Here is a 15976-nt window from a genome sequence, read left to right on the forward strand (position 1 = left end):
TAAGTTAATTTGAACATCAACTCACAAATTGATATGTTCCATCTTAAATTATTAAAAAATTAAAATTTATGATTGAAAATATAATTTATTGATAATAGTGTTATTACAACTTAAAAAGTTAATTTATTTAAATTTAAATTTAATGGATTGGGGGAGGCTAAGTCCAGTATAAAACGAAAAGAAAAAAAGAAGCAATGTGGCTTTTACTTTTACCCTTTTTTTTTCTTTAGCCTTATCCTTGGGTGTTTTTTACTTATAAATTTTAATTACAGTTGTCAGCCTTTATCCCTCAAACAAGTTGAGTCCGTGTCCCTACCATGGAATTTTAGTGGGAAGAAAACAGCATTTCAAATCCAAAAATCAACTGAAACGAATTGAAAAGGCAAATCCTTGTTCAAGGCATTTTCTTCTCTCATTTGCTCCTTTCAGAATTTCCATTTACTGAAGCAAACCCAAACCCCACACTCAACTCTCCAATATTCTCTTCATTTCTTTTTCTTTTTCCGTAATATATAATCACAATGCCATTGATCATTCCTACCCATTACTCCAAAACCGCTCTACACCAATGGCTAGTTCTAGTGTGCCGAAGAGGCCGCCGCCTCCGCCGCCACCGTTTGCGAGACTGATGAGGAGTAGAGACCCAAGAAATGAATATAACATTCTTCCCTTTGACGGTTCACCAATTATGAAGCTGCCGGAGGTTTTGCTTTTCATTTATTTGTTTACCGATGCTTTGGTGGTTATTGTTAATAATTTATGCTGAAAATTTTTGACCTTTTCTTGTGCTTATATAGATTGAGATTGCGGTTGAAGCCGTTACTAAAATGAAGACTCTCAGTCGCCGAAAAATTGATGGTGTTGATGAAATAGACATATTTAATTGGCTTTCTTCTCTTTTTGGGTTTCAGGTATTATATGCTTTTTTTTGGCCATCGTCATTGGTTTCGCTTTCATCTTTCCAGCTATGCAGCCAATGCAGAAACTCCATGGCTGATAATATTGATGATAATGTCTATATAAATGAGCACATTAATTTGGTATATACGGACACCATTGGTTCTCGAGCTACACAGTGGAGGTGGCCCTATCTTTTTGGCAAACCCCACTCATTTTCATCTGAGGATTTGAGCTCGAGGACTTAAAGTTGGAATCACAGCTTCTAACCAGTAAATTATCCTTTGGGGGCAGTAATATATCGATATTTTAAATGCCATTGTCAATGTCATTAACTCTTTATATATGCTTTACATACTCAATTCTGAGTTAGGCACTGTCAAGTATCTTAGAGAACAGAACCTTTATTACTGAGTCGGTTTGGTGAGGGAGAGGGGATGGGGATGGGGATGGGGCACAGTGGTTGGTTGTGCATGATGATTCTTTGTTTCATTATGCTTACATTGGCTTTTCTTATAATCTTTTGGGATATTAAAGAAAGGGAACACAACAAATCAGAGGGAGCACTTAATATTGCTACTGGCCAATATTTATACAAGGAAGAAGGATCTCAAGTGTTGTACTGAGGTGCATAAAGTTCCTTCATTCTTTCCTTTTGAATCTAATTTCTATATTCAGTTTGATTTAGTTTTGGATTGAATTTCATATTAATACCATCATTTATTGAAGATTAATTAAGTTTCTTATAGGTTGAGGCACGTGAAGGGGCCATAAAGCAATTGAAACAAGATTTTCTCAACAATTATGAATTATGGTGTAACTATATGCGTACCAAATCAAATATCAGGTAATGTTTTTTTATTTATTTTAGATTATGAAAAAATAAACGAATTTTAAAAAAATTTAAATCTACATTAAACTTTTTATTGCATATTGAGCACACTGAATTTCATTCTTTTGGTACAGAGCAGAAGAGACAGAGCAGAAATGTCTCATTTATGTTGCACTCTATCTTCTTATATGGGGTGAAGCTTCAAATATTAGATTCATGCCTGAATGCATTTGTTACATATTCCATAAAGTATGTTTCTTTCATTTCAATTAATCACTATCTGTGATTTGGAAATTCTCTAATTGCAGCTAGTGTTAGTATCTGTTCATCTGCCATGTTTTCATTGAGGCGATAGCTAGTGTCTGTAGTTACTTTTGAAAATTTTTATATCATTAGGGTCAGAGCCATCATTAATAATTCTTATAAAGTAGCAATGAGAATTAGAGATGCTTCAGTTTTTTTTCGGAAAATCGAGTAATGCTGTATCTACAACTAATTGCTATTGTAAATGTTCACAACTGTGTGGTGCAAATTATATGAATTATGATTGTGAAGAGAGAAAGGCCCTTAACTGTAGATTTAACTTTGTCATTTTTATGTTAGACAACTATAAAGAAAAGAGAAAAAAGAAGAAGACATATACATTATTTTTTTACATCACTGCCATTAGTCAACATATTCAAATTTGCTGAGTTTCCATTGACTTCACACATGTGAATGTCAAGCATAACTTTAAGTGGATAATGGAAATCTATCCTTCATTCTAGAAATAGTTCTTAAAATTCTGACTGTGCTTGATTTTTTTATTATGTTACTGCACATAATAAATCAATCATGTTATGTGGTTTGTTGCTGAAGAAGATAGTGTACTCGAACATTTTTTTGTGGATGCTGATATATGGTAACTGAGTCGCAGAAGATTATGCAATATAAGCATGCATCCTACATTAGAAATTCATCATGTTGATTGGTATTTGTTCAGCTTCCATGTCATGTTGCCTACCCTCTCCTGCCCCCTTGTTTTCTCCCTTCTATAAGTAACCTTCTGCTCTTTCCCCTGTTTCATGATTGTATAAGATGGCGGACGATGTTAATCAAGTTTTTTCTGGCGATAAGATGATCCAAAACCCAGATGGAAGCTTTTTAAGCAATGTTATAAAACCTATTTACGAGATCCTATCTAAGGTAATATTTGTTTTATTGGATAGCACATGTTTTTTCCTATCACCTTAAGCATCCCACATAAATTTTATTATTACTTGGTGAGAAAGGAAGCAGGAAAAAACAAAGGCGGCAAAGCAAGCCATTCTAGATGGAGCAACTATGATGATCTAAATGAGTGTTTTTGGTAAGCTTTGAATGATTAGTACTGTTTTATTTATTACCAGTCAAGTCAATATTTGATGTGTACAATATACATTCTTCTAGGTCTGGAAAGTGCTCTTTGGAGCTACGTAAACTAAAAGAGAAGATGCCATTGCGAGCTGCACATGAGGCAAATTTTTTTCCTCTTAAATTTTAGCCCACATTATATAGTTATTTTATCTATATGTGTGTGCATGACAAGTGTATTTAACATCTCCTTAAAGAAATATTGGTTCTTATATGGTTTTTTCCTTCAATGAATCACTTATAAGGCATGTAAAATCTATTTAAGTATATACATATTGGTATATATAAGTTTACAGTAGACCTTTGGTTCAGAAAGTGTACCCTAGCTCATATCTTTTGGGGAAGGGATAGATAGAACAATCTAGACTGTGGCACCATAGAATATTGGATGCCCTATGAGCAAAGAAGCACATAGAGGGATAGTCAATCAGCAATACATGTCTGATACAACACGGACATAGCAATACCGGAAATTCCAGAAAATTAGGACATGGGTGGGTATGGGAATAAAAACATTTCTAAGATAATAATATACAATAAAATATAAAATTAATATTTCATCTTGAAAAATCCAGTAAGATTGAATAACTCAAGCTCAAAAGCTGAAAAGTTTATACTATAAATTACTTAACAAGATAAAAATTTTTCATGCTTGTCTTATTCTTTATGGTTTCATATTCTTTCTCATTTGTTCTTAGTCCTTGTAACATATTTACTGTTACTTTGCTTTCTTCTCCACTATTTGCAGCATTTAATCTCCCTTTCTTTTTTGTTTCTCCCTCTGTTTTCTTCTTTTTCTTTATTGAAGCATTTGACTTTCTTAAATCTTAATATGCCTGTTTTTTCACTCATTGCTGACTCTATATCTGGGGGAAAGGTATCGGGTCTGGTTTTATTTTATTTTATTTAAGTGTCATTATGTGTCTGATACATGTCACGCCTCCATGTCCGACATGTGTCCAACACTTGGACACTCCCCTGCACAAAGTGACTGTGGTTCACAGCTTGCAAGTTTTTGAGAGTTTTGTGCCCTTTTGTGTTAGTGAAAGAAGTAAGATTTTATTATAAACCAAGAAAATTGTTGGAAAAATTGAAGTCAAGAACCAAATTTTGATCATGTAAAATTTCCAGCTTTACAATATATGGATATGATGCAAAATGTAATAGCAACAGCTCTGGCATTATTAGTGTAAACATGAACGATATGTTCAGCCTTACAATAAATAGCATGCCTTTTTAACACAAACTTTCTCCTGAAATTTTAGCCTATCTACAAGGATTATTGTCCCCACCTTCTGATACATCGTTCCTGAATCACTTAAACTGCACCTTTACCCTTGTGCAGGCTAATAGTTGAGTCTATTTGCTTAAAATTTTGAAACATAAAACAATGTAACAAAATCAGAGTAACTACGTATTGAACAAATAATGACTTAATATAAGCTAAAATGACTTATCAGGGAGGAAAAAAAGCAAAAGTGTTTCTTGTAATCTAGGGCTAGAGTCATTGCTTATCTACTAAGATAGGTGTAATGGGAACATTGTAAATTATTTTTCTTATATTTGTCAACATTACAAGTCCATTTTTTGCGGTCTTGAAAATTTAAAATAATGTTGCCACTTGTGTGGCATATGATTCAGCGTTGCTCTCAATAAGGCGAGCTAATTCCTTTCACATGTATATATATTGATATCTATCAGTTCGTCTTTTTCAATACCGTTCAGATCTTTCATGTAGGACTTGAGTTAATGTTTGTATATTCTTTGCAGATTCTAGAGCAATTTACTGATGGCTGGTGGAAGTCCAAAATTAATTTTGTTGAAGTCCGCACATTTTGGCAGGTTTATAGAAGTTTCGACCGAATGTGGGTATTCTTCATAATGGCTTTGCAGGTGATCTCACCTTTCAACATTCTGCTTTAGCTATTTGTAACTGTCTAGGTATTAATAGCATAGATGCCTTTTCTTTTCTTTTTCAGGCCATGATAATTGTTGCATGGACGCAATCTGGGTCCACTTCTGCCAATAATGAAGTTGTCTTGAGAAGAGTGTTGAGCATTTTCATTACTTATGCTATTCTCAGTTTTCTTCGAGGTACTACTGGTGGTCTTTATGAATTCTCCCTCTTGTGAAAGCAATCCCTTAATTGTCAGATTGACATTGTATTATGAAAAATTCTTCTTGTCATGAGTCGCTGTGGCTTTGTTTTAATATAACAGTTCACGTACAAGTTTCATGTCATATGGACGTTATTTTTAATTGCATGATATTTGGTATTAATAAATTGAATTTTAAGATTTTCATCTTTTCCATATATAATTTCATGCAGCTATTCTGGACGTAATTCTCAGTATCCGTGCTTGGAGGAACTCTGATCTTACCCAACCACTGCGCTACCTTCTGAAATTGGTTGTGGCAGCTATCTGGGCAGTAGTTTTGCCGGTAGGATATTCCACTTCTGTGAAGAATCCAACAGGACCATTGAAGTTCCTTAACCACTGGGCCAGAGATTCACACAATCAGTCATTGTATAATTATATTCTTGTGCTTTATATGATACCTGATTTACTGGCTATTACGCTATTCTTGCTTCCACGTCTGAGGGAAAAAATGGAGCTATCAGATTGGCCAGTAATTAATATTGTTATGTGGTGGGCTCAGGTTAGTATATCAACATGGTTGCTTTTAATCATCATCATTAGTATGAGAATTAGTATTAGTATTGTTCTTTCTTGTTTTCTTCTGTGTGATAATTTTTAGTATTTTTTCCTCAGACTCCTTGGTTGTTTTCTTAGTTTAATTATTCAAGTTATCTACGCTAATATTTTCCTTTGCGCAGCCAAAACTTTATGTTGGAAGAGGCATGCATGTGGGAACCTTTTCACTTCTAAAGTAAGAGAGTTTTTTTTTTTTTCCATTGGGCCTTTTTCTCCCTACTCATGTTTAATGTTCTTCACATTGTTCTAGGATTTTAACATATTGCATTAAGTGAATGATATTTCTTTACTCTCAGGTACACAATATTTTGGATATTGGTGCTAAGTGTCAAGCTAGCATTCAGTTACTTTGTGGAGGTTAGTTATCCTTTTTTGATGCATATCTTTTCATAGTCAGATTGCTCAATAACCAATTGCTTAAAACTTGTAGTTCATTTGCTTCAGTGGGCACCTTCATTCCACAGTCAGGAAGCATTATATTGCTGTTAGCTTGTATTGCTACTTCACACTAAAAGTCCCCATGACATATTTGTTTAAGGATCTCTTTTCCATTTTTGGGTTATAGAAAACCATATATAAGAAAGTATTATTTTGATTCAGCTAATTGGCTACAGAAAAATGCTTTGTATAGAGTAACATCTTTTATGAATGAGTCCCACCAATTACACCTAGTTATATAGTGCTTGAAATCTGAATAGAGAACCACAGTAATTCTATAATAGTTAGGTGATTTCTTCTTTTGTTATTTGTTTCGTATTTCTCAGTTTAGTTATGAAATCATTGCCAGAAAATGCAGCATAAATTTTTCTCCATAGTTGTTCCCATCGAACGTAGACAATAAAGTAAAAAGGACTCATGAAAATGTGATATCATGTTAAATAATTAAGGTACTTGACAACAAAGAGATTTATCAGGTCTGTTCCAGGTCAATCTTGGTTCCCAAATATGAATCTCTCTTTGGAACCATCTGCTGTATACTGAGACCAATTTTGAAGGTTTTAACAGCCTTGGTTTGACCCTTTCTTGCTGACACTTTTTTGCTGCTTTCGTAAGGTTTTATCCTCAGTTCCAATTTTTGTATTGATGTATCATCTTATCTTACACGATGTACTAAAGAATAAACATGTTAAAAATCACAGCATGTATTGGAGCTGAAGGTAGTTTATCTAACTTACTTTAGTTCTTGCATGTGCGGAAGCACATAGCTTAGTTCTATGGTAACTTATTCTGCAATCAGTGGGAACATATTCATTCAGTCTAATCTGCAAATTATTGATCGTGCAAACTTTTCCATCAAATTATTTAAACTCTTTGAGGATATATAGTTTCTGAGTTCTGACAGCTTCCTTATTTTTCACTTATTGTGTCCATAGATATTGCCACTTATTCGGCCAACAAAGGTAATCATGAAGATACAGGTAGAAAACTACCGGTTGCATAAGTTTGTTCCTAATGGTAATAAATTATTCTTCCTTATTATATTTTATTCACCTTGTGATTGCACCAAAATTGATTTAATTTTCCTTTCACCTGCACTAATTCATGTTCTCTAACTTATATAGTAAAGCACAATATGGGAGTCATTATAGCAATATGGTCTCCGATCATCCTAGTAAGTAAGGTTTCAAGAACTTCGGTTTGACAGTAATACCATAGTCTTAATCCTTACATCTACCCTGTAACTTGGACCATTATCTGAGAGAGCAGTTCTTTGGTAGGTTTATTTTATGGATGTTCAAGTATGGTACACCATCTTTTCTACGCTTCTAGGTGGAGTTCTAGGAGCTTTCAGGCACTTGGGTGAGGTATGAGGCCACTTCATTGACACTTACATGCAAAATATTTTTATGATTATGTGAAAGAAAGAATTTTGTTTCATACTTTCTCCCAATTATTGCACAGATTCGAACAATTGGGATGGTGCATTCCAGATTTGAATCTATCTCTTCTAAATTTCGAAGCTGTTTTGTTCCACCACATTCTGATGCAGTGACAGAAACCTTGGTAGTGCTATCCTAACTTATCTGGACAATGAGTCTTAAACTTTTGGCATTCTAGTATTTTATTCACATTCAAAGCAAATGTAGGCAATATGTATGGTGTGATCTTCAGCTATTTATATTTGTATGAACTTTAACATTATCTTTTCTCTTTTGCGCTAAACATAAATACTATGAATTTCCCAGAGTACTTCAAAAGAACCAAATGAGAATGACTATTTTTGTTGCATGTGGAATGAGTTCATACGTTCCATGCGAATGGAGGATCTGATTAGCAATAGGTTAGAGCATCTTCTTCCCAGAGATTTCATACTGTCAGACAGACATACATGCATACTTTCTAATATCACTCTGCTTTCTTCTCCTGTTCAGGGACAGAGAGTTGCTGCTTCTACCACCTCTGCTGACTAATGAGCCTGGGGATCAGTTGCCACTCTTCTTGCTAGCCAGTAAGGTAAATATTCTTGAGTGTTTATGTTGCTTGGCATATCATGTAATGCAAACACAAATTCTTTGTTTTACATATTTTCTCTATCCACCTATGACAGCTTCCTGCTGCAATAACCATTGCAAAAGAGTTTAAGAGGAAGGATCATGCTGAGTTAGAAAAAGTTATTGGGAGTGATAAATATACTTGTGCAGCCATACTAGACTGTTATTACACACTGAAGAGCCTTATATTTTTGCTTCTAAAAGATGAAGATGACAAGAAGTAAGACAGAAGCACTTGTAGTACCTTTGAACTTCGGACATAATGCAAACTGGTCTGTGATTGTTTTTCTATTTTTTTCTTCTGGGATAGGATTGTAGACAAGGTCTTCCATGCTGCCAATGGTAAGAAATTTTTTTTGCAAAACTTCAACATGAGTGGTATGCCTTTGCTGGCTGTCAAGTTGGAGAAGTTCCTAAAGATCTTGGTAATAACTGAGCTTATTCTATTTTTATTTCCTGTATTTTTGTCCCTGCATTCGTTGTTGGTGGCATGTAATTGACCTGTATCTGTTAATTAAGCATCTGTTTCTTGAGTTGTTATGTGGCAGATGGCTGATTATGGGGATGAAGAATTCAAGAGTAAAATCACCACTGCCCTCCAGGAGATCATGTATATAGTACTTGAAAGTATTGATGATAACTCTACTCTCAAGGGAGCTCTGAAACGGGATGAAATCTCTCGCAAGTTTAAAAATATAAATACTAGTGATATCAAAAAGAATATCTGGAGTGAAAAGGCACTGAAACTCATTACTCTTAAATATGATTTGCACATATTTCAAACAAAGATAATTTTTTTATCAAGTTCTAAAATTTTCTACAGGTAAATAGGCTTCATTTGCTTTTGACTTTCAAGGAATCTGGCACAGATGTGCCTCTGAATTCAGAGGCTCGTCGTCGAATCACATTTTTTGTGAACTCCTTATTTATGAATATGAGAAGTGCACCAAAAGTCAGTAACATGCGTTCCTTCAGGTTGGTAACTCTAGTCAATTTTGAGACTGTTATATTAGAAACTAGCTGTCATAACCTCCGCATCAATTCAAAAGTGAATCTACAATTCTAGCTTCATGGTAGGCTGAGGTCTCCAGGGTAGTTCTATACGAATTATGTGTAGATACTATAATCTGTTGGTTGGAAAATATATGATTTTAAAGTACCTTCTTGGAATTTTAACATAAATTTATTTCTTGCAATTTATTTTCTTAGTGTTTTGACTCCGCATTACAAAGAAGAAGTTCTTTACTCTGATGAAGAACTTAATAAAGAAAATGAGGATGGGGTATCAACTCTGTTTTACCTGAAGACAATTTATCCAGGTGAGTTCTTTATCCATTACCATATTGCTCTTTATTATTTGGAATAACATGAACTAAGTTAGAGATGTCTGCAAACTAGATGAATGGACCAATTTCAAGGAGCGTATGAAGGACAAACAGGAGGAGGAGGAGAAGGAGGAGCGTCGTAAGTGGGTGAGTTACAGAGGACAGACACTCTCTAGATCAGGTCAGGATGATGATTATCAATTAGCAGTCTGTCATACAATAACTTAAAGTTAACTGTTTATTCTTGGCGTTTGACACAACTATGTTTTCCTACGTGTTTCTGACCAGTTAGAGGGATGATGTACTACAAGAAGGCTCTAGAACTGCAGTGCGCAATGGAATTTACTGAATGTAACGACCAATGGCTTATATAGACATGAGATGAAATTTCTAAATATTATCTCCAAAATTGATTCAATATTTTTCAGTTCAGCTAAAAGTTGTGTCATATGGTTATTAACTTTTTATTGACTTCCTTCATAGCTATTTCAAACGAGGAGGATTGCATTCGGAAGCAAAAATTACCCGATTTGAAGTTCACCTATATCATTTCTTGTCAGATATACGGAAATCTCAAACGTTCAAAAGATCCTCGTCAAAAGGATATTCTAAACCTCATGATAATGTAAGCTAACTTGCAGAGTGCAGTCATAAGATTAAAGTTCTTGACATAAACCTATGGCTGATTCCTTTACTTCTAAAAGGTATCCATCACTACGTGTTGCTTACATCGATGAAGTAGATGAGGCTTTGAAGGAAAAAACTGAGGGAAAAACTGAGAAAGTGTATTACTCTGTTCTTATCAAGGGTGATACGATCAATTATTCTGAAAGAGTAAGTGCTAGTTTGTATGAAATTAATTTCCCAAATGAATTTTGTTTAAAGTACTTGATTTTGAATCTTCACCGTCTTTGGAACCTGGCAATCCTCAACCATTTATAATAATTTTGGGCCTGGTGGGGTTTCGGTGAAGATTCTTTGAATATGATTCTTGATGGAGTGAGTTAAAATATTTCCTGTTGTGACCAGATATAATCATGCATATAAAGTTAACGGTTATAAGTTACAACTAGCTTTATGTGCTTTCTCTCTTATCTACTAGTGGCAAGTGGGATGCTAACAAGTAAGTATAACCTAATACTTGTATATATGTTGAGACCAGAAATTAGTTCAGATTCCACTAGATTTGGAATATAAGAAATTGTATTCTAATTTCCTTTCTCCTTGATCCTTACAATGTTTTGCATCTGCAATATTCTTAAAGTGGCATACAAACCTGTTAAGGCTCATGTCAGAGAGTGATATCATAGTCTGGAAAAACTGATTTAAGCAATCTAAAAGACATCTACACATGCTAACCTCAACAATTCATTGCCTGAATGGTTAGGTTTCACTGGTGAATTGGTGTCCAGCATTTGAAGTTTTATATCTAACTCTTAGAATCTGTTCTAGTCAGTTTCTATTGAAGTGGAAAAAATATTATGTTGGAAAAAGAATTCTGTTTCCATTGTTTGATTAAGATGAATAGCTAGGCTACTGTGCATTACTTAATGCCTTGATTTTAATGGAATTATTTGAAATTCTAATTGCTTATGACATCCCTTTACAGTCGTGTGGTAAAATATCTTGCTCTGTTATTGTTTTATTTTATTGAGTTACTAATTTCTTATGACAACCTGGCGTGGCATATGGCTTGTAGGAAATATACCGTATAAGACTTCCAGGTTCTCCAACAAAAATTGGTGAAGGGAAACCTGAAAATCAAAATCATGCTATTATATTCACTCGTGGAGAGGCCCTGCAGACTATAGACATGAACCAGGTAGATGCCTTTCTGCTGTCTTTCAAGGAGTCATTTTTTGTAGAATTTTTTCCTATGTCTTTAGCTCTTTGGTTGTAGGACAATTACTTTGAAGAGGCTTTTAAGATGAGAAATGTATTGGAAGAGTTCCCACATTCCCATGGTGCACAAAAGCCTACAATATTAGGTTTAAGGGAGCATGTATTTACGGGAAGGTTAGCGTGACCACTTCTCTTTATAAGTTCAACTGATCTTGAATGGATAAATAGAGTCAATATGAAAAATACCATTTGCAGAATAATTTGAAGTACTGAATTTTGCTTGAGCTTTTCTTCCTCTTCTACAGTGTTTCATCACTTGCTTGGTTTATGTCCAATCAAGAGTTCAGCTTTGTAACCATTGGCCAACGCTTTTTGGCAAGTCCTCTAAGGTAAACCTGGCATTCTTACGATAACTGACTCAGTGCTTCTGAAACATCATGCCTGATTACTATTAATGTTTTCATTGAGCTTTTAAGAAGAGCTTAAATGGTGATTATGCTATTATAAGAACTCGCATAATAATAGTGATAAATAGCCATTTTGTACTGATAACGAACCGTCTCTCACATCTCAAATTAAATCTTTCACAATTCCATTTAAATCTAATAAAGGAACTGAATAGAAATAATGTAGCATTTTGTAACTTTGAATTAGCCACAGAAGGTCAAGTCAAACCAGGCATTTCCAATTCAGTTTGAGCTGAGTTGAATCCTTTTCATTATAGTACACGAAAATATTATTTGAAAATGAAATCTCCCAAGTGATGATTTTGGGTGATTCTATATTCAGCAATACATTCTCATGGGCTTTTTCCTTTTCTTTTATGGTATACAAAGCTATTTCAGTTCAGTTGTACAACTTTTTTACCTATGGACCTACTTAATTCTATCTTAACCAGTGCAGTTTCTTTAAATGATTATCTTTTCAGGGTGCGATTCCATTATGGTCATCCTGATATATTTGACAGAATCTTCCACATAACAAGGGGTGGGATAAGCAAAGCATCAAAAACTATAAACTTAAGTGAGGACATATTCGCAGGTAACGATCAACCATTGTAAGTAGCCAATGTCATATATTGCATATAGTGTCTAATTGCTTAAATCTCTTCAGGGTTCAATTCGACTCTTCGTCTTGGGTCTGTGACACACCATGATTATATGCAAGTTGGAAAGGGGCGTGATGTGGGGATGAATCAGATATCACTTTTTGAGGCCAAAGTTGCAAATGGAAATGGGGAACAAACACTTACTCGTGACGTCCACCGTCTTGGATGTCACTTTGACTTCTTCAGAATGCTATCATTCTACTGTACAACAGTTGGTTTCTATTTTAACAGCCTGGTATATATAATATATACAAAAATGTTTTTCTATTTTTAGTTTGAGCTACTTCAAAAATTAAAAGATTGACTAGATTCATTTTTAAGTGACTTGACCTTATTAGTCAGGGTTACTGCTACGTTGGTATTTTACTGTATGATAAATATTCGGTGTTGCCTGGGTGCTGAATCCTTAATTTGACTAGATAAGCCTTGATGGTTGGATCTGGCATTCATCGCATATAAATGTAGGGTCCTGGATAATACTAAGACTTATGGATGGTTTTATCTGTGTTCTTGCTTTTAGTCTGTTATACTCGGAAAACTATTGTGACTAACCCTATTATGATTCAGGTTACTGTCCTTATTGTGTATATTTTCCTTTACGGCCGCTTGTACATGGTTATGACTGGACTGGAAAGGGAGATTCTAGAGGACCCACAAATTAAAAATAACAATGCCCTGGAAGCAGCTTTAGTTACACAATCTTTCATTCAGATGGGCATGTTACTGGTACTGCCCATGTTAATGGAGATTGGCCTGGAGAAAGGGTTCCGCACTGCTTTGGGTGATTTTTTCATTATGCAGCTGCAGCTATCTTCTGTGTTCTTTACATTCCAGCTTGGAACAAAGGCACATTATTTTGGGAAAACAATCTTGCATGGAGGTTCTAAATATCGAGCTACTGGGCGTGGTTTTGTTGTTCAACATTCTAAATTTGCTGATAACTACAGGCTTTACTCCCGAAGTCACTTTGTGAAAGCATTGGAACTGGGTCTACTGCTTGTCATATATGAAGTTTATGGGGAATCATATCGCAATTCAAGTCTTTATTTGTTCATCACCTTCTCAATGTGGTTCCTAGTTGGATCTTGGTTATTTGCTCCCTTTATATTCAACCCATCTGGTTTTGAGTGGCAAAAAACAGTGAATGATTGGACTGATTGGAAGTGGTGGATGGGAATTCGTGGTGGTGTTGGTATCCAGCCTGAGAACAGTTGGGAGTCGTGGTGGGATGAAGAACAAGAGCACCTTAGATACACAAGCATAAGGGGGAGGGTGCTTGAAATTCTTCTTGCACTTCGTTTTTTTGTCTACCAGTATGGAATAGTCTACCACTTTGATATAGCTCATCACAGCAGGAGTTTGCTGGTATAAAATATGCTAATGACAGCAAAAATAATGTGATTTTTGGCTACTCTCTGATTAGGTTCGTCACCATAACCTTATTACATGCAACTTTTTTGCAGGTTTACGGACTCTCTTGGTGTGCTGTTCTAGTAATACTTATAGTCCCAAAGGTACGTAATAAATTTGAAATTATGAAGTAACTCTTAGGAGGACTACGTCAATGGAATTTGCTTAACCTAAGGTGAAAATATGAAAATGAAATTTTCTAATAACAGCTTATAGTTCCCACCATTTATAGTTGACGAATGCTTTGATAGTCAAAGTGTAAATGTATGCAGGTGCTAGGCATAATGTTGTTCATCCCACACATTTTATTCCATAGGCGCCTAGATTTTTTTTTTTTTTTTTTACATTTTAACTTTCATTAGATATTGAATGTAGTCTTTCGTTGAGAAAAGCAGGTGAAATAGAAATTCAGATTTTCTTCTGAAATTTATCAACAGAAGCATAAAATTGACTTGGTGTCCTGCTTGCATGTTCTTTGCTGTAGATAGTATCAGTACGTAGATTACAGATGTTTCATATGGACCTCCAGCTGCCACTCAGAATGCTCAAAGGGCTTCTTTTCCTCATCTTGTTGGTGGTCATGATCATTTTATTCAAATTTTGTGGCCTCACTTTGTCAGATTTATTCGCATCTATCCTTGCCTTCATGCCCACCGGCTGGGCTTTCATTCTTGTAAGTCCTTAAATTTTACTGTTTTCAAATTTTAAGCCATATTCTGTCAATAGATCATAGCAAAAATGAACTGCATCTTTGTTATCCAATTAATCTTCTCCTTTATTTCCTGAGCAATGAAGGAAAATTTTCATCTCGTGTTCCTTTGGTATAATCACCAAAACATTTTACTTGATGATAATCACTTTGAAACAAACTGCATTCTTACTGGAAGTGCTTTGACTCATTTAACATGATCCATTGAATGTACCAAAATTGATTTCACAGAAACTAATATTTTAAGTAATCACTAAAATGCCTTAACATAATGCCTTGAAAGAGAACCATGCTTTTTATTTTTCTCATTTGGTTTCACAAAGTTTATCTGATATATTAAGTGTATCTTTCTGCGCAAACATGCTAAAGTCTGTTTCCATCTCTGATTACCAAGTACCAACTTATTGCTCACTTTCTAGTATTGTCTGTCTCTGAAACTTTCAAACAGAACCAAAGAATTTCCTAATGTTGACTTTTGAGAAAGGAAGGAAAAAAAATTTCTCCCTCTTTTAGAACTATTTTTATTGACATCTAAAACCCTGTGGGATGTACATGCCTTTGAAAGATTGTACCTAGAGAAAGCATATAAGATTATGCATTCTGTTAACTGACAAACAGCAAGAGTAGATATTTTATGGAAAGAAAAGTAATATATATGTATGTACGTATGTGTTCATAATCCAACCATTCTTTTCCTTGTTCTTCTTAGGTTGGGCAAGCCTGCAGGCCTTGCCTGCATAAGCTACTCTGGGAGCCAATAAAGGAGGTGGCCAGAGCATATGACTTCATGATGGGATTGTTGTTGTTCACGCCCATTGCATTTTTATCATGGCTCCCAGCGGTAAATGAATTCCAAACACGAATTCTCTTTAATCAAGCTTTCAGCAGAGGCCTCCATATATCTATGATTCTTGCTGGAAAGAAAGATGGAGGAGCCTCCGTTAATTAACATACATATACCACTGTACGGTTTTCTTGTCGAGACTTGAGTGTTTCAGTGTGCTTAGTCTGTATTTATCTTGTTTTGGGAAAGTGCAAGAGCTCTGGCTAGTGGCCTTTAGGTGTTACCTTTCTTCATCTATCCCTGACTGTCTGCATTTCTTTTTCCTTTTCCTTTTGGTGGTTGTCCCTTCCTAATTGATGTTTGCCTCTTGGTTTATGACTTTGTGGGGAAAAATTGCTCAGATATTTGATTCTCGTTTCCATTATAATAAATTAATATTTAGTATGTGTCCAAGTATTCTAATATTAG

At 34.9% G+C, this 15976-nt stretch overlaps 2 protein-coding genes across 2 annotated transcripts; both read left to right on the plus strand.

Annotated features, from left to right (window-relative positions):
- Positions 1–296: 296 nt before the first annotated feature.
- LOC128291548 (callose synthase 7-like) lies at positions 297–2892 on the plus strand. Its single transcript, XM_053026709.1, has 6 exons — positions 297–703; positions 798–911; positions 1435–1524; positions 1647–1744; positions 1869–1978; positions 2807–2892. Exons 1-5 carry the CDS (start codon positions 569–571, stop codon positions 1924–1926), a joined length of 495 nt encoding a protein of 164 aa, XP_052882669.1. The 5' UTR covers positions 297–568; the 3' UTR covers positions 1927–1978; positions 2807–2892.
- A 1935-nt stretch (positions 2893–4827) lies between these two features.
- LOC108482780 (callose synthase 7-like) lies at positions 4828–15961 on the plus strand. The gene is made up of 29 exons (XM_017785890.2): positions 4828–5014; positions 5101–5215; positions 5451–5782; positions 5961–6013; positions 6135–6195; positions 7212–7293; positions 7401–7450; positions 7557–7643; positions 7741–7842; positions 8025–8119; positions 8211–8292; positions 8387–8550; positions 8641–8755; positions 8879–9067; positions 9154–9305; positions 9540–9649; positions 9729–9836; positions 9944–10006; positions 10139–10280; positions 10360–10489; positions 11355–11477; positions 11556–11671; positions 11803–11886; positions 12426–12538; positions 12611–12840; positions 13173–13970; positions 14069–14119; positions 14500–14688; positions 15434–15961. The coding sequence occupies exons 1-29, from the start codon at positions 4871–4873 to the stop codon at positions 15671–15673; spliced, it is 4320 nt and encodes a 1439-aa protein (XP_017641379.2). The 5' UTR covers positions 4828–4870; the 3' UTR covers positions 15674–15961.
- Positions 15962–15976: the final 15 nt, after the last annotated feature.

This window comes from Gossypium arboreum, chromosome 4 (genome assembly GCF_025698485.1).
Source record: "Gossypium arboreum isolate Shixiya-1 chromosome 4, ASM2569848v2, whole genome shotgun sequence".
NCBI lineage: Eukaryota > Viridiplantae > Streptophyta > Magnoliopsida > Malvales > Malvaceae > Gossypium > Gossypium arboreum.